This window comes from Nasonia vitripennis, chromosome 5 (assembly GCF_009193385.2).
Source record: "Nasonia vitripennis strain AsymCx chromosome 5, Nvit_psr_1.1, whole genome shotgun sequence".
NCBI classification, from domain to species: Eukaryota; Metazoa; Arthropoda; class Insecta; order Hymenoptera; family Pteromalidae; genus Nasonia; species Nasonia vitripennis.
In genome coordinates this window covers 8476239-8501236 of record NC_045761.1, presented here as the reverse complement: position 1 = coordinate 8501236, position 24998 = coordinate 8476239, and the positions used below count along the sequence as shown (strand labels likewise).

Below are 24998 nucleotides of genomic sequence, written 5' to 3'. Positions count from 1 at the left end.
GGCAGAGCTTCTCTTTTGAGCGACACGCGCGCTGCTCCAGATATCGGGCCGCGTGAAATTTCTCGCGACGGAAGGAGATAAAATCGTTATAAGTAAGCGCGGAGATAGAAACGTTAATGCCGCGGTCATATCCGCTCTGTACATCTCGAAAATTCAATCTATCCGCGAGAGAAGAGTATAAATAGAAGTGGAACGCGCGGGAGCAAGCCCGTCAATTATAGAAAAGCAACGCAGCAGCGGCAGGAGGCTGCGAAAGTCGTAACGAGAAATTTCAAGGGTTTATCGGGTTCGTTAAGGGACACGCATACTAGAGCTCTCGTACGGGTCGATAGGAGTGCACCCTCGAAAATAAAAGACGCGACTGATAGGCCGCTTACCGGTTAAACCAGATTCGATTTTTCGCGGCTGCGTTCCCCCCTCGCGGCTCTCTCTCTCTCTCTCTTCTCGGCGGCAGCTGCGTGTCGAGCGAGTTATTGTGCGATATTGCGCGCGTTTAATTCGATTCCGATAGCTCGCTGTCGATCGGCATTAGTATACAGAGAGCGAGAGAGCTACTGCCATTGTCGTCGGGGCTAATATTTGCCGCCGCAGGCATTGTTGGCTTGATTAAATATCACCTTGCGAGAGCGTACACGCGGAGGACTGCAATTATTGCGGATTTACTTTCGACGATGAGTGTGTAGAGGAAATTGACGCAGTTGTAGTATAGAGTCGTTGAATTATTTTATTGTGTCGGTGCAGGCGGCTATGGATTTTCGATTTCTGCGGCTTTTTTCACCTCGTTCGTACGCGGTGTGTGTATGTGTTATTGCGTGAGAATAACGTACGTCTGATATATAGTTATTTTTTGTTCAAATAGGAAATGTATAAGGAAAGTTGGCGATGAATCGAGTTCAGAATAAACGAAGCATTCGTTTCACAATAGCTGCAGTTATATAGTTTGAAGTTTGAGGGGCTTTAATTCGATCGAAATCCGCAGCAGCCGTTTAATTGGTACTACTTATGGAGAATTTTCTCAATTAATATTCTTTTTCATCCGCACGTGCACAATACAGAGGAGAACCACAAAACAACGATTATACACATTCCTCTCGAAATCAGAGGAATTACCTCGCATCGAGTACACTCACATTAACCAATTAAATCCGAAACTAAAAAAAAAAACTGCACAGAGCCGACTAGAAAAAAAAACCATTAGGCAAGAAAATCTTCTCTCCAACTCGGTGGTGTACACATCTACTTATACACACTGCAAGAGCGACGACGACGTTTGCTGTTTTGCGCAACGGTTCAAGCGCGCGAAAACACGAAGTATATAAGTAGGTAGTAGGCCGGGGCGCTTAGAGGCCGAAAAAGAAATGCAAGAGTTTATATAGGTGAGAGAGTATATACACGTATACAAGCGCTGGATTTACCTTGGGCTGCGGGGACTCTGGCACCGATCTCGCGCCCGAGCTCTCGGACGTCCTGTTCAGCGCCAGCTTGCTCGGAGATGAACCTGTAAGCAGAAGAGGATTTCGTTTTAACCTTACGTAATAATACTTTTAGAATTAATCAGCGCAGAGGGAACTCTCGCAACATTGCTATCTCCCCGGAAAACGAGCTCTCGGCTCACCGGATAACCGAATATACTACGAGCCCTAAATCAGCATTGGAGCGCGACTCGATTTCTATAGACACACACACACACACACAGAGGCTTAGCATCACGACAATCGAAAATCTATAGTTTAGGCCGCAGCGGCGGCTTCTTGTGCGCGACACACGCGCGAAATATGTGAAAGTAAGCGTTATGTCGCCCGATAAACCGAGGCATAAATCAGAGCCTGACGGTCAGACACGATAGCTGCGCGAAGCAGCGCGGAGAGATGCAACCGATTCTTATGTACATAATACGGTAGAGAAAAACACATACAAGGAGAGAGAGAGAGAGAGAGAGAGAGAGAAGGGATCGTGCATGCAGCGCCTTTGTATGTATACAACATACACTCGGGAGGGATTATTCGCGTCGCTAATTGCACATCATTTGCGTGGATTACGCTCTCGGCTGCTGTTGCGTCACGATGCGCGCGGGAGAGAGGCGCTCTCTCTCTCTCTCTCTCTCTCTCGGTGTCTCGTGTCGTCTCTTTCGCAAACCCTCTGACCGAAATCTCCCTCTATTCTTTTATATTCTCGTTACTTTTTAATTGTTTTTTTTTCTTCTCTAAGAAAGTAGGAATATATAAGTGTGATTGTCGCTCGTTGCGTAAGGCTCGTTTAACGAGTATAGTGTACAGGGTCTAAAAAGAAAAGCCAACGAATCAATCTCCGCGTGAGAATCCTTTCGTCGTCTTCTAATATTAAAATGACGCATCCATCTCTCGGCGCATTAAATTCAACCAGTCATACACCCACTCTCGAGTCTCTTCTCTCTCTTTCTCCGACGTTTTAGCGAAAATGACGCAACGACGTCGTTACGAAAAATCAGCCGCTCTTTTGTTTGCACTTTTACGTCGAGTATAGGACACCGGCGACGACAGTAAAAAAAATAACTCGCAATAAAAATCATTTACAGCGCAGTTACCGCCTCTGTTATGATTTCGCTCGCGATTTATCCCGATGTAATTGCTCGCACCAAGCTCAATTAGTGCTGCAGCGCTGTGCGCTTGGCCAATAGCTGTGTATATTATGTCACGTGTAGTGGCGGGGATTTCGAGCGCGGCCGGGGAAAAATTTAATCGTTCGAAAATGCCTATTTATCACCGCAGGCTATAAGGTATATAATGCGCGGAGGAAAATCTATCGCGAGGAGGGAGAGAGTTTGACATAATAATAACGCATAAATTCTCCTTTGATTGCCTTATGAATCAGCGCAGAGAAGCGTGATTTAATCGCGCCATTCATGTGCCAATGTTTGCTCGAGTCCGAGAAGAGAGAGAGAGAGAGAGAGAGAGAGAGAGAGAGAGAGAGAGAGAGAAGATTAAGTAACTGCGCTCGTTATCAATTAACGATGATACGCCAGCGAGAAGCCGATGCTGCTCGTTTTCAAAGAATCGCGTAATGAGAGAAGAATCGAATCGATTATCAGAGTATTCGTCCATTGTTGTATTTAATTCAAAATATAAATCGATCGCTCACTCGGCCGATCTCTCAACGTCCGCGCGAGTACATATGCCTTAATAAGAGAGCGCGAAATTATGCAGGACATCGCGCGGCAGCGATCGGAAGCACATCAAAGGAAACGGCATAAACAGCGGCACACATGTGTGTGCTGCATACGTACGCGTACAGATCTCGGAATGTAGGTCAAGCGTCGGCTCGGCGGCAAAAGGGAGAGAAACAACTTATATACCCGCAGACGGTGCGACGCGTGAAAAAAACTGATCGACAAGCGCGCGCGAGAGATGCTGCGCCGAGATCTCTGCGCGACTAATTACGTCGTAAAAGGGAAAGTTTTAATTGACGCGATGAGCTTCGATATATGCGGCTGTTTCTCTTTTCGCGCTGCATCGTGCGCGCGGGAAAAAAAAGTGACGCGCGAATCTTCGTACATCAGTTCGCGTTATACTTGCGCGAGAAAGAGAGACGTGAATTTCGATTAATCAGCCTCGAGATTTTAATTAAAGATCCGTGTGTGCGAGCGCGTGAGAAATAAAAATGCATCAGTGTGTGTGTGTGTGTGTGTGAGGGATTGTACGAAACGTTCGAGAGCAGAGAACCTTCGGGTTATAATAATAAGAGCGTTTCTACCTTTCTCGCGTCGGAGCTTTTCCGGACGCGAAGCGCAAAACGATTAAATTATAACACGCGGTGATGCGTGAATTTCGCGGGCTGCCTGCTAATTCTCGGCTCAAATTAAGCGCAACAGCGATAATTTTACTACTCACTGCTTAGCTCAACGGCGGAGAGCTTGCGAAGCGCCGTTTTATGCAAATTATCCGCGAGTTGATGAAACTTGCTGTAAGCTTTTTCGAGAAAGAACATCGCGCTATATTTTACAACGAATTTCCACGAGGCTTCGCGAAAACACAGAAACGCGCCTGATCCAAAGCCCCGAGGGCGGCTCGCGGAGAGAAAGCGCGTGTGGCCTATTTAGAGCGGCGGCGAGAGATCGCGCGTATACACGCGACTCGCCTTCTCTCTCTCTCTCTCTCTCTCTCTCTCTCTCCAGCATACATAGATCTTTATCGCCACACATACACACCGAATTCGCTCTTATTCTCCTCTAATGCAGTTACGGCGGTCGGTCGAAAAATCGCGATGAATAAGCGAGAGCCAGTTCAGAGATAGGTATGTGTATTCTCGCGCTTAGATTTTTCTCGACACACATTTATTTACTCGCGCAGCTCTCGTTTTAATTCGGACCATTGTTTTCGAGAACTGTGTATACGCTTCGAAAGGAGAAAGACGATAAGCGTGTATTGTGAAAGAAAACGGGCCTTAGTGTAATTTCTTCGTTTTTTTTTCGGCGTGTACACATCGATGTTTATCAGCGGCAGCGTTATATTGATTGACTCGTTGTACGGCGTGTGTCGAAAATCACGTTATGCGTACATGAGTTATGAGTTTCCTCGGCGAGCTTGTAACGCTGCGCGAGAGCTGAGTTTCGACGCTTGTTTTACTTGTGTGGAGTCGACGCGTGTGAGTAGACAGCTCGCGTCTGCGAGTTCGGAAATTTGCATATGTTGGGATTATTGAACGGTAGATTCGAGAGCGGATTAAATGACTTGGATGAAGTGTATACATAACTGTGTCCTGATTATTAAGCGAAGTATGTCGAATTTACAGAAATCGAGTTAATAAATAATCGAACGCACATAAGAATAAAGCCGAGCGATTATCTCGCTTAATTTATCGAGGTCCGTCACTTCTGCCGACGACCATTTTCATTTATCCCCCGATAAACCTACACTGCCGAGAGAACGACTCTTGCGAGCCATATACGGCGATGCGTCCACAAGGACTCCGCGGCTCAAAAAATAATGATATACGCGAATAAAAAGGGCGAGAGCTCCGGGCAAAGTGCACAAGTGTGTTTCGTATGCAGTGTACTGACCGCCGAAGACCTGGTAGAACTGCGACAGGTAGGTGAGGATGGAGAGCCTGTCGGGTACCGAGCAGGAAGCCATGTCCTCGGCGTCGAGGAGAGCTGGAATCCCGAGGTGCTGCTCGGCTGTCCTGAAGGCGAGCTCGTTGTTACCGTAAATGTCGTCCTTGTTCAGGCTGCCGAAATCGCTGAAAAATGAGAATTTATGATTATTACATACTCCAGCCTACGCCGTTTTATATATAGGCTTTTATCGAAATTTATTGTTTTTTGCCTTATTCGATATCGTATTTTATACGATCATAAAATGCTAAACGAGCTCGAAACTCGCTGCGCGCGAACACGATGATCAAGATCGATGAGAGCTCGAGTGTGTGAAAAATCGTACGCAACGCAATTACGCGCGCGGATACGCGATTACAAAAGATCGAATATTATAATGCGTTCGGTATAATTGATCGGTATTAACGATTTTCAAAACGAAATGTTCGCTAGTGTATATCGGTTATTGATTGGGAACGATCGATTGGAAATCGCGCGCGTCTATTGTATCTTTCGCGGATGTGAGAGATATCGAGAAAACTCGCGTGGGATACGCTTTCTTTTTCGCGCATTATATAATAAGTAACGACTGCTTTTTCAGATTTATTCGCCGAACCGACGACGTTATAACGACGCGTTGACTGCCGAGAGTTTGAAAAATCGTTCGATCGTCGGCGACCCAAATTTAATCATCGCCAACATAATAAACTCACGCAGTTGATACACCGAGAACGCGCCTCGTATTTCCTTCATTAATTAGTGAGCACGATAACCATCACCATCCAGTCCACACATATAACCCGAACAACTCAATCGAATTACGAAACAACGAAACTAGCGAAAAAATTCCAAACTTTCACGTCAATAATAACTCACATCGCGCTCACGACTATCCATCCATATATACACATCACAGCGAAAGTCGCGTGGCGGCGGAAGAAAAAACGAAGGAAAGAGAAGCGCCTACCGCGAGAGGTAAATATTGGTGGTTATTGCCCGCTCGTGTGTCCATACACACACACACACATAGTCCTCTCTAGTAATTACATCTCGCTGTGGTAGTACACACGCGCATCTAATCCCGCGCGTCGATCTCGAGTATTTTCTCCGGGAGATGGAATTGCTCGTGGGCGGGCGACGCGGCTGCGCAGGAGCGCGCGTGATTGCCGGGCTTTTTAAATGAGCCCGCGCTGCAGCTACGACGGAGAGAGAGAGAGAGAGAGAGAGAGAGAGAGAGAGAGAGAGAGAGAGAGAGAGAGAGAAAGAGAGACCGGGAAATCGTTAATTACTTTGATTAGCCTCTAGCTCGACGCTCGGCCTAAATTATCGGTTGCGCGAGAGAGCGCGGCGATTTTTTCGTTGTTGTTGAGCGACGGCTTTTGTTTTTGCTTTTTCTCTTTATATTCGATTAAGCGATCGGGCCGCTCGCGCATATGATTAGGCTCCCTCTCTCGCGTAATTGCGTCGCCCTCGAGATCCGCAAAGCGCTCCGCGGCTTGAAATTCGATATGGTCCCGCGATAACGCGATTAATTAACGATCGGTATGAGCGATTTATGCTACTGTGCGTGTGTACTTTTTTTGTTTATAACGAATCCCGGCACTGTGTATGCATTATTCAGCCGCGTGCAATTATCGTTTTCACTTTTCCGAGTGGATTAGAAATTCTTTTTGTTTACGCAGGACTTTCTTTCGCTTGTTATTTGCTCAAAAGTATAACTGCCATTAGCGCGCAGCTTTCCAAATCGTAGTTAACGAGCTTTTACGCCGAGATTTTTGCGGCTTTACAGAGAGCTGCTCTTACAAATGAAGAAAACAGGTCCATATAGGAGTATAGCGAACGTAAGTATAAGGTCAAGTGTATGACTCACATAAGATCGGGCCGGAAGTGGTGTATCATCGCGCAAAACGCGAGCCCGTCCCGCCAGGAGGTCGTCATGTTCTGGACGTTGACGCCTGGATAGCCGTCGGTTATCCTCCTGCACCAGAGCTCGAGCGCCTTTGTGCCGCGACGTTCACCCATTTTCTCGTTGCGATGATCCTTTTGCTTCTGCTACTGCTGACTCTCGTCGATTACTCCGGATCCGTCGATCCTTCGGGCCGCAGTCGCGTGTCTGGTTGTGCTTGAGAACTGTCGGATCTGCTGATTTGCTGTAATCAGAAAATTGGAGGTGGTTAGATTGTTGCGATGAAACAATTCAATTTTTAATTAAAAAAAAAAAAAAACACACGAAACGATCGCTCTCCGCAGCCTCACGCGCGACACACTATCCGCACCAACACAAGGACTCGTCGCTGCGGTTTTCGTGTCCGCGCGAGTCCTTCGCACATCCATAGGTGCCACAGCGGCGGCGGCAAAGGCGGCGAAGGCCACAGCGTCGGCCGCGCACTTTTACGACCTCTGAAAATCATTGCCTTAAAAGTATCGGCGCCACGAGAAAGAGAGACTGGAAAAATCTCGCACATATCGGCGATGCGGTGCATTATTACGGCTATGCAAATGATCAATGAAACTCGCACAAAATTACACGCTACCGCAGCCCCGCACGTTTATTTGCTTATACCCCCAGTCTCACACACGCGCATTATTGGCCGATTCGGTATTAACTCGCTCTGTCTACTTCTTCGGCTGCGCACTGCGTACTACTCTGTACTTTTGCGACTGCTTCGCGTGCGGGGCTCGCTATATAGTTACACGTATATATTTTTAGCTCTCGGAATACACATACACGCTCGAGTCTCTATTATTTCGTATACGACATCGAGACGCCGCGTTATTACGGAGCTATTAATTTTAATCGCGAGAGCGAACCGAACAATCGACGCGGCTTTATTAATCGCGCGTCGAGGAGGGCGCCGAGAGTACAGTATATATATACGATAACGGAACGCGAGCTATAGCAGCGTATAACAGAACCCGCGCGGTTTATGGTGTGCCGGAAACGATGGACAGTCGGTTATATGTTTTAGAAGCCGCTACACGCCGCTGTGGAATGCGCGTATGACTGATGCACGAGAGAGAGGGGCGATTTTTATTGATTTTCCGTACGTTTTTTTTCTCTTCTCTCAGCGCGCGGTTGGTTGTTATTGTGACGCGCGCATAACGGTGAGTGAACGATTTTATTGTTACACGCGCGCGCGTCGGTAAGTGAAATATGACGGTAACTCTTCGCTCGTAAACGGCGTCGTAAAGCTCGTCATTCTGTTGAGAGGGTATAAGCCGTAATTAAAATTTACCGAGAATTCTGTAAACGAATAAACGAATAACGTGCACAGAATAGGTCTCAGGGACGAGGAAACGCTCGCGTGCGCTGAAATAAGGACAAAAGCTGTATAAATGACGGGCCTGTATACATCCCCTTCCTGTTTACGCTCCATCTCGCCGTGCAATCCGCTCGTCCGATAATAAAAGGAGCAGCGACGACGATGATCCGCGAAGGAAGTATGCGCTGCAGAAAACGAAGAGCTCACCGCGCCGCGCTTCTGCAGGAAATAACAGAATAGCGGAACGCGCCGGGGATGATAAGAAGCCGAGCAAAAATTCCGCGCTACTTATGCTATACTATAGAGGCGACGGCCCCGATGAGCCGAAAAAAGCTCCCCGTTATGATACTCCGAAGGAACGAGGAGAGTCCATTATGTAACCGCAATAATGCGCGAAGCGATACGATCTCCGCTGGATTAATGAATTACGCCTCGTTTCGCCGGATTAATCGGTTAATAACGATATCGTCGACGAGACAATGGCTCGCTATCTGGAAAAGAGCGGAAAATATACGAATAAAATAACAAACGTCTCGATAGTATATACAGCTCGCGCGAGAGAGAGAGAGAGAGAGAGAGATATCACCTCTGCACAAACGAGCGATTAAAATAGTGAAGCCGTCGAGGGGAAAAAACACACTCGCGCATTCCAACTCTCCCGCGGACTGTACGTGGAGATAAATAAATCCTCGATCTGCGCAGCGCGATGAAGGTATGGAAAAAAAGTCATCGCTCACCTATCCGCGCTCTCGCGCGAAATAATAGCGTATCAGGCACACACACACACTGCAGCGCGGCTCCATATAGCTGTCATTGTTTGCAGCGCGCTGTGTATATGGTATAATGACGAATGACGAAATAGGACAATAAAGGAGCTAGTTATATTCCCTCCGAGGATTATTGTGTATAAGTAAAAGTCTGCGGCAAAAGCACGTGGTGGACGGCCTTGTTCTCGCGGCGTAATGGTCGTGATAATAACAGCAGCAGCAGCAGCAGCAGTGACGGTATACTGTACCGCGTGTACGGGGAAGAGAGAGAGAGAGGTAGGTAACATAATGGCAATGCACATCGGACGCGGGGAAAGCGACGCTGCTGGAGTGGCGGATGATATCGTGCGCTGCACCTGTGGCGTAACCTGCTACGTTGTTGTTGTGCTCTGATGGGACATATACCGGTTGCTGCGCAGCTCGTTTATACGTGTTTATTTAAATTTATTACGCGAGAGTATGAGAGCTACACGTGCAGCTACACAAGCTTGCGAGATATCGTTTCGGGTTTGCTAGCTCTCGACGGTACGACACGAGGCTATAAACGCGAAGAATTTTGCAACTCCTATTCAGGATTACTGCTCCGTTGTAAAATCGGCTATGAATCCGTCCCTTGATCCTCCTCATTTCTCGGCGAGGATTAGCCGAGCGACAGTATTAAACAGTATAGTTAGACCATAACGCGTCCCCGACCCTCCCACTGGAGACTTTTGAAATCCATAGGCTGGTAAGCTACGGATTGCCACGGACAACGTTCGGCGTTATGCACATCGGCTCTCCCTCCCTCTCTTTACCCCGAAGCATAGGCCCCTGTCTCCCCTCTCTTCCCTCCGAAGCACGACCGAAGATTTTGTACTGGAACAATTATAGTTCAGTAGACATCGCTCGCTTGACCGAATAACTTGCAGATTTCAATCTCAGTGGTGCTTCCTTCCCAGCTCTGACAAGTTTAACGCTGCTCGCCAGTTCGTCTCGCTTGGATCTGTTCGCTGTATCTCCCGCAAAATCGACAAGGTATTTATCATCTATTTTCGCTTCGTCGGGATTTCTCGTTGTTTACGCTTCCTCGTCGAAGTTTGTATCGATTTTTCAAACAGTCAAACGCTATTGATATCGAAGTTGTTTGGATACAATACTACGTGTGCTCGAAGCGTTAAATAATACATTTTCATATGCTGTTTCAGATGACCAGTATCACTCTTCGAAGCCGCGATGAAAAGCTCGTCAAGGTCGACGTCGAAATTGCCAAGCGTATAGCGACTATTCGGGATTTACTTTACTGTCCAAAGTCGGAGGACCTAGAGCAGCAGATCATCTCGATTCCAAATGTCGATGGATACGTCCTAAGAAAAATTGTCGCATGGGTCAACTTCCACAAAGATGATGCGCCCCTCACAGACGAGGATAAAATAATCGAACACCTCAATACTAAGGGCCTGTGCGAGTGGGATAAACAATTTCTCAATGTACGTATCTTCACAGGTTTAGATATGAATCTAAACATTTTTACGCTATTCGGCATATTGGTTGGTTCGATCTTATTTCCTTTTAATTAACATGTCGTCGTTCTTCACTTTCAGGTGGATAAAGTTTCATTCTTCGAAATAATAGCGGCTTGCGAGTACTTACAAATTAATTTACTAAGGAATACGTGCGCCAAGTACATAGCGGAGAAAATAACTGGCAAAAGCTTGGAAGAGATTCGTCAACAGTACGGCCTTGACGACGCCGATGCGCTTCGTATCCGCGGCAAATAGTATGGGCTCATGGATACCGCCGTCTTCTTAGTGGAGTCTCTCAAGAATAGAAGAAGAAAGGAGGTTGAGTTCCTCTTCTATTCCTTCGCCTCCATCGATCACTACTCTGCATGTCAAAACACAGAACCCGGCTGTCCAACGGACTCATTGAAACCATTCATTAAGAAGACAGTTGCTGGGAATCCCACACAACACTTCATATTCAACTGTTGATTTTTTTAAAAACTATAGACTTAAGTGTGACATCTGAATGAATTTTAAATATGTTGATTTGTCATCGGTATAAGAAAATGTTTGCGATAAAATATTCAGAATCTTTTATAGCGATATCTTCTTATAATTTTAAATGTACTTTTTTTACTCAAATAAATTAAAGCATCTGAAAATCTTAAAATAAGAATTTTTAATTATTAATGCCAATCCACATATCGTCTGCGCATAATAAAATAACCTATCTAATATTGGCTTGAAACAAACGTTGAGCATAACTGTCCCTGCATAAAAATTCATGAGCGGATATTGTGACGCCAAGATAGACGCTATGTGTTTGGCTCATGCAGCCTTTGAGGTTAGGGCGCGCGACGCGCGCTGTTGAAACTCTAGTTATATTTAAAAACATGCTTATGACTTCATTGTTACGATCTTCCCTAATGCTGCGGCACAAAATAACACAAACAGAATATAAATATTTAGGTTTGCATGTAGTGTATGCGATAGTCGCGCTGGATATATAACTTGTCGCGAGAATTTTTCTATGGATTATGTTACATCAGACTGCATCAATGCAGTGTAGGTAAAAGTAAACAGCAAAACTTAAAAGCTCATGGCGGGAAAGATTTGCTGAGGTGCTGTTGAACAACAACAACAGCAGTGACACTGCGTATGAATAACAAAACCATTATTCGATGCTCAACAGCTGATGTTGAGGCCCCTCTCTTGTGCCTTCCCTTTCTTCTCAGCTAGATCGACTAATTTGGATCCGACTAGATCCACCTATCGCGAATCTTAAGTTTAGTTGTGCTTCCTTCTCGACTGGCAAGTTTAACATTCGATAGTTTGATTCTCTTGGATTTATTTAGCCGTATCTATCGCAAAACTGACAAGTTTTTAAATATGCTGATTTGTCGGTACCGAGCATGATTGCGATAAAATATTAATAATCGTTTGATAATTGTAAATACACGCTTTTTACCCAATTATGTACAAGCATCTGCGAGTTTTTAACAGTAATAGTTTCTTATTATTGGCACCAGTCGAATTATTGTCGAGTTCGGTCAAAAATAATTGCAAGCGGCGAGGGATGTCGTATGCGCTTATCATGTTGTGATAACGATCTTCACTACCATACTGATACACATATTATACATTATGCATGATATTAATAAAATCTAATTAATAAATGGAAGGAAAAACGCAAACGTCTCGCACTTACTGTGTAAGTTAGCCGCGCGAGATACTTATTACTTTTCGCGCACAATCGAGCGTTCGAAATAAAGTCGGCGCGATCAAAGAGAATTTTTGCATATTTAAAAGTCAGCAGCAAAGCTCAAAAGCACATAGCGGACAACCTTGTTTGCGGTACTTTTTCGCTAGTCGCGTATCGTATAATGATCGTGATAATAACAGCAACGCAGCAGTAGCAGCAGTGACGGTACGTGTGTGTATAGGAATGAGAGAAAGAGGGGGGGGGGGGCATGTAGCATAATGGCAATGCACATCGGACACGGGAAAAGCGACGGTGCCGGTGCGGCTAGCGAGGCGACGGATGATATCGTGCGCTGCACCTGATGTGGCGTAACCTGCGCTGTCGCTACGTTGCTGTGCTCTGCTACATACCGGTTGTTGCGCTCCTTTAGCTGTTTATTTAAATTTTTCGCGGCAAAGTAACTGCACACAAGCTCGCGAAATTTTGTTTTGTGTTTTGGAAAATCCAAACTCGTCGAAGAATATCAACAAAGAGGACTTGGAACATTTGCACGAACGTGTAGGCACTCACGGCTACAATAAGTCAACATAAACAGGAAGAATTCCCTGGAAGAATTTTAGAACTTGTCGAGGGGGCAATGGCTGGCACGCTATACTCGGATACTTATTCAAACAGAGACTGCCGAACGACATCATTGTAGTATAGTTGGGACGTTGACGCGTCAGTCGTTGCCCTGCCCACAGGCGACCTTTAAAATCCGGACTGTCGTTTGATGCAGGTATGCGAACCCATCAATAAAGTCGGGATCTACAATCCTCGCTGCACACGTGCGCTATATTGACCAAGCGTACACGCAGAGACCGGCGAAATTTATGAAGTCCAGCCGTGAGGAGATGCTTCGGTCGTTATTTCGGAGCTAATGGAAATGTACAGTATACAGACACTCGGAAGCGTCGTTACGAATTTCGAGATCACCTCTGTTTCGTGTGCGATAATTGTAACGTAGGAAAGCAGATGCTGATGATATATAGTCGTCTCTTTTATCGAAGTGGCGCAATTTTCGCGCGACTAATGACGCATAGGTTTTATCTAGATGTCGAGCGTGTGCGAGTCTGCGAATGTTACTGCAGCACTCGAAAATCAGCGGATTATGCCTGTAAACGCGCTATTAAAGCGAAAACAGTCGTTGCGCCACACGCTCGAAATATCGCGCGCTTAAGGCGAATAACGTGTTATCGTTATTACTGCTAATACAATTGCGGGGCTGGATTTGAATTTTTTTCTGCTGAACGTGCAGGTCTGAGATGAGGCGTTTGTTAGAGCGTTTCGAAATTTCTCTCGTGGTTGATATACAGTCAAAAATAAATAAAATGCGACATTTTCAAATTACATTATCAGTTGTTCGACGCAGACTGTTGATGTCGAGGCTCTATACTTATATAAATATCGTTTCCATTGTATTCCTCGAATCGCGGGTATGCATACTGACGCCAAATGTATACCTTGGCAGTCGTAGATCGGATTTTCGACTCTGCGCTTACGGACTAGATCGGTCAGTGCTGCTCGTTCGCTATATTGTCTGACTCATTTGGATCTGACTCGACGCATCTCTCGTGAATTTCAAGTTGTGCACAGTGTTTGCTTCTCAGCTCTCACAGGTACAATAGCGTTCGTTGGTTTGTCTCGCTTATTGGATCAATTTCGAAGTACTCCTCGTCGTAAAACAAAAGTATGCCGTATCAGTCTTACAACCAGTAAAACTTCATATTAAAAATCTCATGCTTGTAGTATGTGTTGTTACAGATGTCAATAATTCAGATTCAAACCGGAGATTCCGAATCTGATTTCATCGAAGTCGACGTTGAAGTGGCAAAGTGTTCGAAGATGATCGAGAAGTGTTTTAAGACAATAGAAGGTGATAACATCGAGTCCCCAATTTTCACCTTATACTCGACTAAAGGAATTTTAGAAAAAATTTTCGAATGGGCAACCCACCACAAGGACGAACTGTCGATGATCAATATGGATACTGAACTGAGCGAATGGGATAAGGAATTTCTAGACAACGTGTGTATCTTTATGCCGTTTTAATTCTATTTTGCGCGACTGATGATTAACAATGCACGTCGTTTTTTTCTTCGCTCATTTCAGTTGCGGAAAGAGCATACACTTTTTGAACTGGTCCACGTTTGCCGCCAACTTAAAATTCCTGCTTTGTTGGACATGTGCGCCAAGTATGTGAACAATAGCACAATAGTGGCAGGACTCAAAAACACAACGCTCGCCAACATACGCGAAGCTTTCGATATTGGGCAGCCCCCGTCGGAGGACGATATGGAGGAGTCCGACGATATGTCCCTTTCCGAGGAGTCCGACAATGCGATGTCCCTCGAGAGGAGTAATGACCCCTTAGAGACAGTTCGAGATTCTTGAATTGAACCACTTTGCTGCAGGAAACCTCGACGCTCACCGAGCACACTGTGGATTTCAATGTTTTAACTATGGAAGAAGACGTATCCTAACTCTTACAAGCCTCAACGGACATTACTTATTCTTTTATCGTTTACAAAGCTTTTAGTTTTTAACCACTCGATTGTATTTTAACACATATGCACGTTTTTTAAATAAAAAATCTGTGGTTATTCGATCATACTAAATATCGCAGCTGTGATTAGTTAGTGACTAGTCTTGCTATGACGTGTATTCGTTCAAAAATAAATATCAAACACTTAAGAAGCCACGCCTAAACCGACTCTTATACCTCGACAGCATAGTTTTTACGTAAATTAATGTTAAAACGTGAACACGACGCGTTTTCGTATATTTTATTATCATATACATTCCATATAGCTCCGGTTGTACTTCAAAGGCAGCTTCTGAGCTTTCTTAAATCGAATCTCAAGCGACAGAGAAGGCGCGCGCTTTCAACTTCATTATACAGCACACGCGCGCTAAAATAAATTACATCGTACACGACATTGAACGCTAAATATAATCGATTAAGCGCGCTTGAAAAACATTTTTCTTCGGGCTTGCACAAATTGCATTTTTAATCAGCGAAGATTTACGCGTGACGTTTGTGCGCGGGATTATAATAATTATATCGGCCTTTAAATCGGCCAGAACTAATTTAATAGCGGCATTTCGATGCGGCCGCGCGTTGCAAAAGCCTGATAAATAAGCGCGTTTCCGCCCGAATAAGTATAAAATGGACTGTATCGCCTATCGGCAAATAAATGTCTCCTATGAATTAGCCGCCGCAGTTTTTAATCTATACCTCGCACGCGATACACGCTCGCGGCGGCTAATTTACGAGAAAAAGAGACAGAGAGATAGCATTAGAGCGGCTCTCTCGGTCGTCTGTTACAAATCCGCGGAGAAATTTAGAACATCGCAGCTTCGTCGATACAACCAATAGAGAATCATCGAGAGAGCTACTGAACGAGCTGCGAAACGAGAATGATAAAATTAAAAGCCGCGACTCGAGAGCTTCGTCTTCGAGCGGCGAATTTCTCGAATGAAAAGCGGCGTATCGCGAATTAGCCAGAGACCAAAGGCGGCCTCGAGGAAAGCTGCGCGAGAGCAGCCGGGTAATTAAGTCGGAAATTACGCCGGCAATCCGTTTTGGCTCGTCGTCGCGCGCTGCAGTAGTGGATAGTCGTATATAGGTATACAGCGGCAGAATAGCGAGTGCCGTACATAGGAGATGGAAAAGAAAAGAGTCGCGTACACGAAGCGGGAACGGAAAGAAGGCGGAATTGATTAGCGCTGACCTATAAAGCATCGTCGCGTCTATAATGTAGTGTATATTCGGGGGCGTCGAATGGGCGGGAAATTTGAATTCCGACGATCGGTGTATGTACAACGCCTGCGATGACTCGCCGCGAGAAAAAGCGTCTCACCTGCGCTTGCTTCGTACCTATGTAACGTAAACATACACGCAGCGGTTTCGCGTGTTTTAAATCAATTTAACCTTGCGCGCGTTACGGGATTGACCGTCGCGCCGTTGTAAATCAGAAGTCCTTAACGATCGAGCGGAGCGTGGAAGATTTACGGCGCGGAAAATTTATATCGCCCGTGAAAAGCTCTCCCCCCTTTTTTTCGAGCCTCTCGCCTATCGTGTAGTAGCGTGTGTTTTTGCGAGCTGGTGCAGATTATATAGGAAAATCTCATATGGTGCGTGCATAGCGGCGCGGGCCGGGAGCGTATTAAAAGCGTTTCATTAAGTGGACAACGGCGGTAGCGGCTGTTCCGTAATTTATGCAGCGGTATATGTGCCGGCGCAGAGGCCTGCAGCTTTCCCGCTAGATATAGAGCCGCGCCGGCAGCGAGAGAGAGAAACGCGGTCAATTAATGAGAGCGTTGTTTTCTTGCGCCTCGCGATCCTCGTCTGCAATAACCGTTGGATGTGCGGTGCTGTTATTTTTGCGAGGACTTTCAGTGAGAGAGATGATTCAGATGATGTGTATAAGACAGTCGTATAAAATTTGCCTTATCAGAGCGTATGTATTTATAGTATTTACAAAGGTGGTTGTGATCGTCAACGGTGCGCTTTGATGATTTTACAGTCGTCGAATCGTGGCGTTGATTGTTTATCGAGCGCAGGTCAGCTCTGACGTATCGTACGTATAGTTTCCGAGAAAACAGCGGTAGAATTGTTTGTTGAATTTAGTACAGCCAATCGACGCGAGATCGCGAATATCAGGATTAACTCACGCATTATCGTACCATAATTCTTCGGCACGGCTCGAGTCTATGTCGAAAGGACAATTAACGTTGTTTCTCCGACTCTCTCTCTCTCTCTCTCTCTCTCTCTCTCTCTCTCTCTCTCTCTCTCTTTCTCGGCCGTTACAGTTGTCACGCGCGTCGACTGGAAAATCGCACGTGTTTTGCGCTACAGCTCTCTCGCAGAAGATAATAGCCGGAGATAAGGAGAATCGAAAGCGCGAAAGTGAACCGAGAATAAGTGCGAATTGTTATTATTTTACAATAAATACTCCGACGACAGGTCGACACTCTTGCGTATAATACAAATGCTCGGGGATTAAAGCCCGTTGCTTTTTAATTACGCTGATTTACGAGGGCTGATTATCGACACGCTGCGCCTGCACTATTCTTGATTATAATTTCATTGTTCCCTAGATTCGAGATACAGCTCTAGCGCTGATTAAGAATTAATTCTCAACGCAGGCCGCATTTCTCTTGCAAATAATACGATACCGTCGCGCTGCCACTGCTGCCGATCGGAGGTGGTATGCGATACAAGATACGCGCGATTTTTCGATCGAGTATAACCTTCCACGGCGTATTATACTGTCTATATACGACCTTTGCTATTATAGCGTAACGCGATCCTCTTTTGATTTTCGCGATTCGAGGGAAACCCGATACGGGACACGAAGGAGGAGAAGAGAGCGAAAAATTATATTGCGAGAATCGTAATACAGCCGCTACTGCAGTCTATTCCGGGAAATCAAAACGAAACCGCCCCTCTTGGAATTAGCCCAGATTGATGGTAAGCTTAAGCGTAATTTCGGAAGCTGTACGGTCATACGTATACGTAAAATAATAGATGGTCGATATTGCAGAGCGAAGAGTGTAAAAAGAGCAGCTTTTGATAATTCCGCGGGTATTTTATCAGATTTTTCCTGATCAATCAAAAGTTCAGCGAGCTCGTAACGCGACGGGAATCGATCGCTCAGTGCTTGCATACAGGTATACATCATCAACACACACACACACACACACACGCGCGCGCGCGCGCGAGGCTGTTATATGCATAGAGCTAATAAACGCGTGTACCTTCCTGCGTTTCATATTGTGTCTATACACACGCGCGCTTTTGCTCGTTAGTACGTTGCGCAACTCTCTAGACGTGTGTGCGGTATTATACTCGCTGACATCGTGTGTGCCTTTCTCTCCAATGATTTTTTTTTCTCCTGATCGAGAGTCTTGTTTTCCTCGCGTGCGGAGAGGATCTCGGCTGAAAAAGGGCAAAGCTCTGATGTACCGCTATTATGTTGTCATAAGAAGCGCTGCTGCAGCCTTGTCGTTTTTCTCTGATGATCATCTCTGCACGGTGTACAGTCACACCCATTCGCGCGCGAGATTCAAGCGTGAGCTATCAAGATTTCATTGTGCTGATTTCGCATGCGAAGAGTAGGTATATAAAATGGGATTGTAGAATTCGAGAGAAAAAGCCATATCCTCGAGAGCATTGTTGTGAGGGAACGCGTGTAATATAACGATTTACCGATATGCTTGAGCCCTGCATAGCTAAGTTTATAATGCTTTATAAATTCGATATCTGAAAGTATACGTATACACATTCTATAATGAGATGCAAGCGCTGAGTTATTGAGTTGTCGGTGAGAATTTAAGACTCGGTTGCGTGATTTAATAACTTTTTTTCTCGTCTTACACACGCGCGTCCCGTAACTTGATGTTTGCTTCTCAAACAAAGACGTAAAGGAGGCAATTTCTATCTCTCCACTACTATATACTATTGCAGCTGCCTGTTCATTCTGAAAAATGATGACAATCGCGGAGAGAGAATAGACGCGCGATGATGCGCTTTTATTACGTCTATGCGAGAGAAGAGACAGCGAGAGCGAAGTCAGCGAGTCACGAAGCAATGACCCGAGTGTTTATTAACGCTCTCGCGGCAGCAGCAGCGAATTATTATCTGGCTTATCGCGGTGCAGCGAAAATTGAAGGTTAGCCACGAGAGAGAGAAACCCGCGTAATTTTAAGGACGTGATAAGCCGAGGAAGGTAAATAGCCAGGCCGTCACCGCTGCTGCAACTGTGCTAATGTTTGAGTGGCTTTCCTCTCTTCTTTGATGCTTTACTTGTGTGTGTGTGTGTGTGTGTGTGTGTGTGTGTGTGTAGACAGGACTTCATCTGCGGTGCGCTCAGTCGCGTGGAATGAGATTCTCGACGGTTTAGACCTGATGCAGCTACGAGTTGACTTGTCATTTTAATATTCTGCGTTTTAGAGGCGAAAAGTTGCTCTTATTTTAGCCAACGACTTGCGCGAGAATATTTAATGATTTAATGGCTGCGGTATAGTGGACTTAATATTCGTATACTTTCACTCTCTCTCGAGCTATAATGGCGCACGCGTACGGCGCGCTTTTTCGCAAAGATGCTTTTTCCTCTCTTTTCGCAATTCGCGTATACGCCGAACGTATCATTATTGACTTTCTATTGTATGCATATTAATGCACGAGTGCGCGTGTGCTTGTCGCAAAAATATGTTTGAAAAGGTTCCACCAAGACTTTCAGCACTGCACAAGAAGGCTTCGAGCGACAATTGAAAGAGTACGCCTTATGAGATTTATTTAAATTGAAGCAGTTTAAAAGTAATATTCATCATTAGCATACAAGGAAATTCTTTATTTAAAGAACGTATAAATGTTAAAACATTTTAATTGAGTGAAAAAGCATATTGGATTATATACAACTTATATTAATGCAAAGTTTCTACATTAATTTTTAAAATATTAAGAATAAAACAGGAAAAGATCTACAAAATTGCCATTGTAATTTCCATAATTCAGGTGGCAAGATCTTGAAGCAGCAACGGGCACTGCCTACTACGATTCCATCAAGTTGTCGGAGCAATCGTTGGAATCGACGATGGTTTCGCTCGAGGTTGCTGCCTTCTCCTCTTCTATCTCCATTGCCGAAGCCTCGGTGTCCTGGACGGGCTTACTTGGTACCTCCAGATTTTTAAGTTTGAAAGCTCGACGAATCTGCATATGATGTTTTTGGCCTCTTATTAGGAGTGCTGTGTACTTCGAGCAGGTTAACACCAGGCCGAAAATGTCGAGGTAGCTAGCAGCTCGTATCACATCCAGTAATCTCATTTCTTTTCTTTCAAACTGAAAGTAAAAAAGGACATACGGAATTAACCTCCGGTCCTAAGAGTACAAAATAGTATTGAACAAGCTTTGTAAAAATACACACTTCTAGAAGTTCTCTATCCCAATCGCTCAGGTAGATATCCTTTTTCAGCATGTTGGCCTTGACCTTTTCCGGATCTACGTCGTCGTCTATGTGGCGATGTGCCCACCTTATGATTGCTAACAAAGTCTTTCCATTATAAATCCCTGGAAGTCTGACGGCTTCATTTTCTATCACTTCCATGCCCAAGTTTTCGAGCATGTTTTTGATTGTCTTCGAGATCTTAGCTATTTCGATGTCAACTGTGAAGCCCGTTCCGTCGCCGGCTTCAAGCCTGATCATCTGAGACATCTGTAAAGGCACATAAAATATGTCATAAATCTTGAACTCTAGCTATTTGAAAAATAAATGCAAACAACCATCAAGTAATCTCGAATCGTAAGAAATCTTAAAGCAGCGGAAGATTATATGTAATGTAATTATCAAACAGTACGTACCTTGTGAGTTGTCTTGGAGAGATGCGACTAAATCAAACTAGAGCGCGAGAAGTGTTTATAGTTCTAGCTTGAAGGCAGAGTCCAGAATACTTATCCACGGCTATGAGCAGCTCTTTAGTATTCTCGCATTTCTACAGATAGATCGCTAGCGTTTCGAGACCAAGGAGGAGGGGAAGGTACAGGACTGGCGCCTTGGCACTAGCTGTCAGGTAGTCGATGCGCGTACGTATACGACCGGCTGCACAGCTTACTGACAGTTCTGACGTTAGATACATAATGCTGCGCCGGACATCTGGTGGCTCCGTTCTGCACTAGTTTTCTATTCCCACTCTCTCTACTCTACCTGCAAGTCTCATCTCAGCACAGTCTAGTTTAGACACGATCACGTGGCACAACACTGACGCCCTCTGTAGTACGCGTCACATACCAGAGGAACTGGTTTAGCTATTCAAGCGTCCCTTCTAAACTTCACACAAGCGCTGCCAAAGTATGTAACTTTTAACATTTGTAATAAATATCTCGTACGACTTTTTCGTTGTTTCAATTGAAGACAGACGAGGGTTGAAAATGTATGTTTATGCACTGTTGCAGATGTCACAAGTCAAGCTCGTAAGCAATGATGGTGTGCGCTTTACAGTTGATTCCGAAATTGTTAAAAAGTGTATGAAGACTGTAAAAAATTTGTTTGACGGCCTGGGCAAGTTCGAGCCAGAAGAAGAAATCCCGATTCCAGTCGTAAACGGAGAAATTCTTAAAAAAGTAATGGACTGGGTTATTCATCACAAGGGCGAACCTCCTTTTTACCAAGAAGTCAGAGATATACGCGAGTGGGACAAGAATTTTTTAGAGGTCATTTTTTTCCACTTGCTTTCACTTGCAAACACGCGTCAAACAACTTGTCGCAGAAATTGTTATATTCATGCATGTTGTTCAGCGTATAACAAAAATAAGAATCTATAAATTTATTGTTGACGACTCATTTTTTTACAGGTCGACGACGAAACATTATCTGATATCATCGAAGCTGCTAATTACCTAGAGATGGGAGACTTGCTACAACTGTGCTATGTACATACGTGGCGGGACAAATGAAAAGCATAATTGTTCTGATTAACCTAAACGTTGAATATGAATGTATAATAAATGTATGGATTAAGTATTATTTTTGACGCAAGTAAAGTCTTTCTTTTATTTTATACTAGATGCATTTGAGCACGCTCAACGCGCGCTGCATTTTAAGGTTAGGATTTATAAATTTGGCGCCATTAAAACAACCAATCATGGTAAGTTATTAGATATTAGCTACAGCGCCGCCATTAACCAATCCCATTTCCCGATTTATAAGAATCAACCAATCTATTTTCGGCTTCAATTTTCTAGTATTACTACAGAAAACTCCGGCTAGTTTAATGGGAATACGGCGTAATGACACGCGATTTCGGCCGATGGCGCCGTTTGGAAAACTGCCCAGTGGTCAGTTCAACACACGGCTCAATATCGAGTTTCACAGAAGACAAACTGCCTTTCATAGCACGTCTTCCTAGCTCTCTAAACACTAACCTATTTGCTTTCGAGATTTATCATCCGCGTATGGAACATCGATCTGGCTACGAGTATACGTGGACAGCTGGTCACGACGACCCCGAAAAAAGTCTCGCGAATATAACGCTCTTCGAATACGCGTGCACAATATTTTCTTTAACGGCGGAAATTCATCTTTCGCGCCCGTCGTAAAACGTCCGTACAGTGTATAAAATTTTTATGGCTTTTTCGTGTTTTACGCAACCCACCTTGAGATTGAACATAGCGCGCATATTGTTCTGCATAAAATGCATTTCGCGACTTTAATCTTTTTGCGCACCGCCCGAAGCAATATACGCGTATTCGATATCCCACTGTGTATATAACAATGCGGGAAAATTCAAACTCCGAATCTCGCATACGTCATCTTTCCGATATCGAAGAGCTTCTCTCGGGCAGGGATATAAGAAATCAAAATCGATCCATCTCCGTTGCATATACAAGTGAGAAAGAGAGAGAGAGAGAGAGAGAGAGAGAGAGAGAAGGAGCTGCTGCAGCTCGAAAACGAATTAAAGTGTCGAAAGGCTTATAAAATAATTTCTCCATCGATGCCGCGTAATTGCATCAGAGCCGCGGGCTAAAAAACCGTCGTCCTGCTGCTGCTGCTGCTGCCGCTGTTGTTATGACTCGATGCATATACACGCCAGCGACAATTATGCCTGCGCAGCAATCAACGAGTTCGCATGCGTGTATGCGAGAGGCCAGTTTTCCAGGCCGGGAGGCGATCACCTGTGAACACCTGCGCGATGAACCCGTTTGAGTTCACTGATCAAATGGGTATATATAATAGCGTTTTCTCGGTATCCTCTTTCGTATAATATCAACGCGCGTGTAATAAAGGTGAGAACGCGCGGAAGAAACGTTGTAAAAGCCGCGTTAACCTTGCGTCATTGTGCGAGTACGATGAAAATCTGCGGGGGATTTTCACGCGCCGCCGTGCGATTCAATTGTTTTTCCGGGAAGCATAGCAGAGGAAGAGAGTTTCAAGTTCTTTGTCCCTCGACGAGCAAATGCAAACTGTTATGATTCCGGCCGTTTGCTTATCTTCCAACGAGAATCGCCGCGTAAGTGTTTGTAACGACGGCTCTTTTCCGGAATCCACGTCGCAGGCAATAATCGAGGCATTAAGCTCGGCTTACCGCGTCGCTTTCGTTTTCAGTTTGCAAAAACGAGCTTGGAATATCAATTCTAGAAACGCGAGTCGCGTTTGGCAAACGCAGAAAGATACTGGCCGAGTCAATAGCGAGAGAGAGAGAGAGAGAGAGAGAGAGAGAGAGAGAGAGAGCTCAGTATCAAGGATACAATGCGCACGGAAAGTTATACTCTGTCATTAGCAGCTCTCCACCTGCGTCGAATAAATAACGTAATCGACGAAGGTCACGTCGTCGCTGTGAGGGGATGCATTGCGCAAAGCAATTCTACGTGTGGGATATTTTACAGAATTAATGGCGCTTTCACCGACGCCGTAAAAAGGGTCCACCCACGCACTCACGGGGGAAGGAGAGAGAAAGGAATCGGCAGCGTGTCCTCTTGCATTATGCAGCTGGTAAAAAGTGCTTGATAAAATTTCTCGGACGCGCGGCGGCGACGTTTCTTCGCGAATAGAAAGGTAAACGGTAAACCGCCTCGAAAGGCTACGAGAGAGAGAGAGAGAGAGAGAGAGAGAAGGAAGTTAGGAGCCGGCAAGTTTATTCAGCGGAAGTTTTTCCGATAAAGAAGAAGTACGGAGGAAGAAGAGGACGCTGTGTTTTTCCGGTCAATCGGCATAGGCGCGGAGTAGCCTCTGTCTCCTACTTCCTTCCGACATCGACGACGACGTAGTTTCAACGCTGTCGTCGTGCGGGCTCTGGCTGATTCACTTTGAAACTTTCGACTCTAATAATAATATTTCACTTCTGCCCTTACGGAAATATTTTCATAATTTTGTCCCAGTTACTCGCGCTTTTTCTTTTTTAATAATTTTGAATTTAAACTTTCCTCGTCGACGGCGCGCCAAGTTTCGCTGTAAACACACAGCAGAAGTTTCCGTAGAGATGATCAGCGAGACAACGGGTCTATAATGCACAACCTTCTTTTACCAAAAAGTCGCCGCCGGTCGTGCCGGGGCTCGTTTGTACAGTTGGAGCGTGACCGACTACCGTTTTTCGCGCGCAAAACATCAGCGGCGCACAGGCGTGAACTGCATAGGCCGTTGCTTATAGAACATTGATATTCTCTCTTTCTCGCATCGATAGAGCCCGGCCCCTATACAACGAGGAGCCACTCGAGAAAGTGCCCATTCAATTTCCCTCCTTTTCAGCTCTCTCTCTCTCTCTCTCTCTCTCTCTCCTTTATTTGCCCTCTTTGTCTATTCCGCTCTTTTATATTAAATGTTTCGTTCCAGGCCCTGCCTCTCTTTCGTCCGCGGATCAATATTGTCGTAGCGCAGGGCAGCAGTAGCATTCAGCGGCGTCGGCGCGCTCTTTTCACCTAGATTTCTATCGGGACACTTCTTTATATACAGCGGCCCGCGCGCGCGTTCCCAGTTCTATATAATAATCGATCTCGTTAGATTTCATACAGCTCTCTCTTTCCCTCTGTGTACCTGCTGCTGCGATTCAATCGCGCTCATTGTGTCGCTCTTCCGTCCGCTCGACTCTCAAGCGTCGAAAGCTCGAATTTTATTTGATGAAAAAAAAAAGAAGCTTTGTGTACTCTACGAGAGAGATTGGCTCGCACGTGTGTGCGAGAGC

General features: G+C 45.2%; 5 protein-coding genes across 15 annotated transcripts in view; 3 read left to right on the top strand and 2 right to left on the bottom strand.

The window, feature by feature from the left end:
* Window positions 1-24998, bottom strand: part of LOC100118598 (MICAL-like protein 1) — a 100011-nt gene that overhangs the window by 14728 nt on the left and 60285 nt on the right. For all 9 annotated transcript variants that reach the window (XM_032600118.1, XM_032600120.1, XM_031932354.2 and 6 more), the window contains 3 exons: window positions 6939-7218; window positions 5036-5214; window positions 1416-1498 (listed from right to left, as the gene is read on the bottom strand). Coding sequence is in view for 4 of the 9 variants with exons in the window: in XM_031932354.2 (XP_031788214.1) it covers window positions 1416-1498; window positions 5036-5214; window positions 6939-7090 (414 nt within the window). In the remaining 5 variants the exon portion in view is untranslated. The remainder of the gene's footprint in view (window positions 1-1415; window positions 1499-5035; window positions 5215-6938; window positions 7219-24998) is intronic.
* On the top strand, window positions 9537-11249 carry LOC100679758 (S-phase kinase-associated protein 1). Its single transcript, XM_003424378.5, has 3 exons — window positions 9537-10112; window positions 10283-10564; window positions 10679-11249. Exons 2-3 carry the CDS (start codon window positions 10283-10285, stop codon window positions 10853-10855), a joined length of 459 nt encoding a protein of 152 aa, XP_003424426.1. The 5' UTR covers window positions 9537-10112; the 3' UTR covers window positions 10856-11249.
* LOC100679791 (S-phase kinase-associated protein 1) lies at window positions 13767-15017 on the top strand. Of its 2 annotated transcripts, none has more exons than XM_003424379.5 (3): window positions 13767-14010; window positions 14085-14348; window positions 14433-15017. In XM_003424379.5, exons 2-3 carry the CDS (start codon window positions 14085-14087, stop codon window positions 14712-14714), a joined length of 546 nt encoding a protein of 181 aa, XP_003424427.1. In that variant the 5' UTR covers window positions 13767-14010; the 3' UTR covers window positions 14715-15017. The 2 variants fall into 2 exon arrangements, with proteins under 2 accessions (XP_003424427.1, XP_008216876.1); XM_008218654.3 differs by having other exon boundaries at window positions 13798-14010; window positions 14070-14348.
* On the bottom strand, window positions 19658-20993 carry LOC100679731 (S-phase kinase-associated protein 1). Its single transcript, XM_003424377.5, has 3 exons — window positions 20686-20993; window positions 20252-20539; window positions 19658-20166 (listed from the first exon to the last, which is right to left on the bottom strand). The coding sequence occupies exons 2-3, from the start codon at window positions 20537-20539 to the stop codon at window positions 19879-19881; spliced, it is 576 nt and encodes a 191-aa protein (XP_003424425.1). The 5' UTR covers window positions 20686-20993; the 3' UTR covers window positions 19658-19878.
* On the top strand, window positions 20880-21864 carry LOC103317975 (E3 ubiquitin ligase complex SCF subunit sconC). Of its 2 annotated transcripts, XM_008218653.4 has the most exons (3): window positions 20880-21172; window positions 21277-21534; window positions 21676-21864. In XM_008218653.4, exons 2-3 carry the CDS (start codon window positions 21277-21279, stop codon window positions 21775-21777), a joined length of 360 nt encoding a protein of 119 aa, XP_008216875.1. In that variant the 5' UTR covers window positions 20880-21172; the 3' UTR covers window positions 21778-21864. The 2 variants fall into 2 exon arrangements, with proteins under 2 accessions (XP_008216875.1, XP_031788239.1); XM_031932379.1 differs by lacking the exon at window positions 20880-21172 and having other exon boundaries at window positions 21194-21534.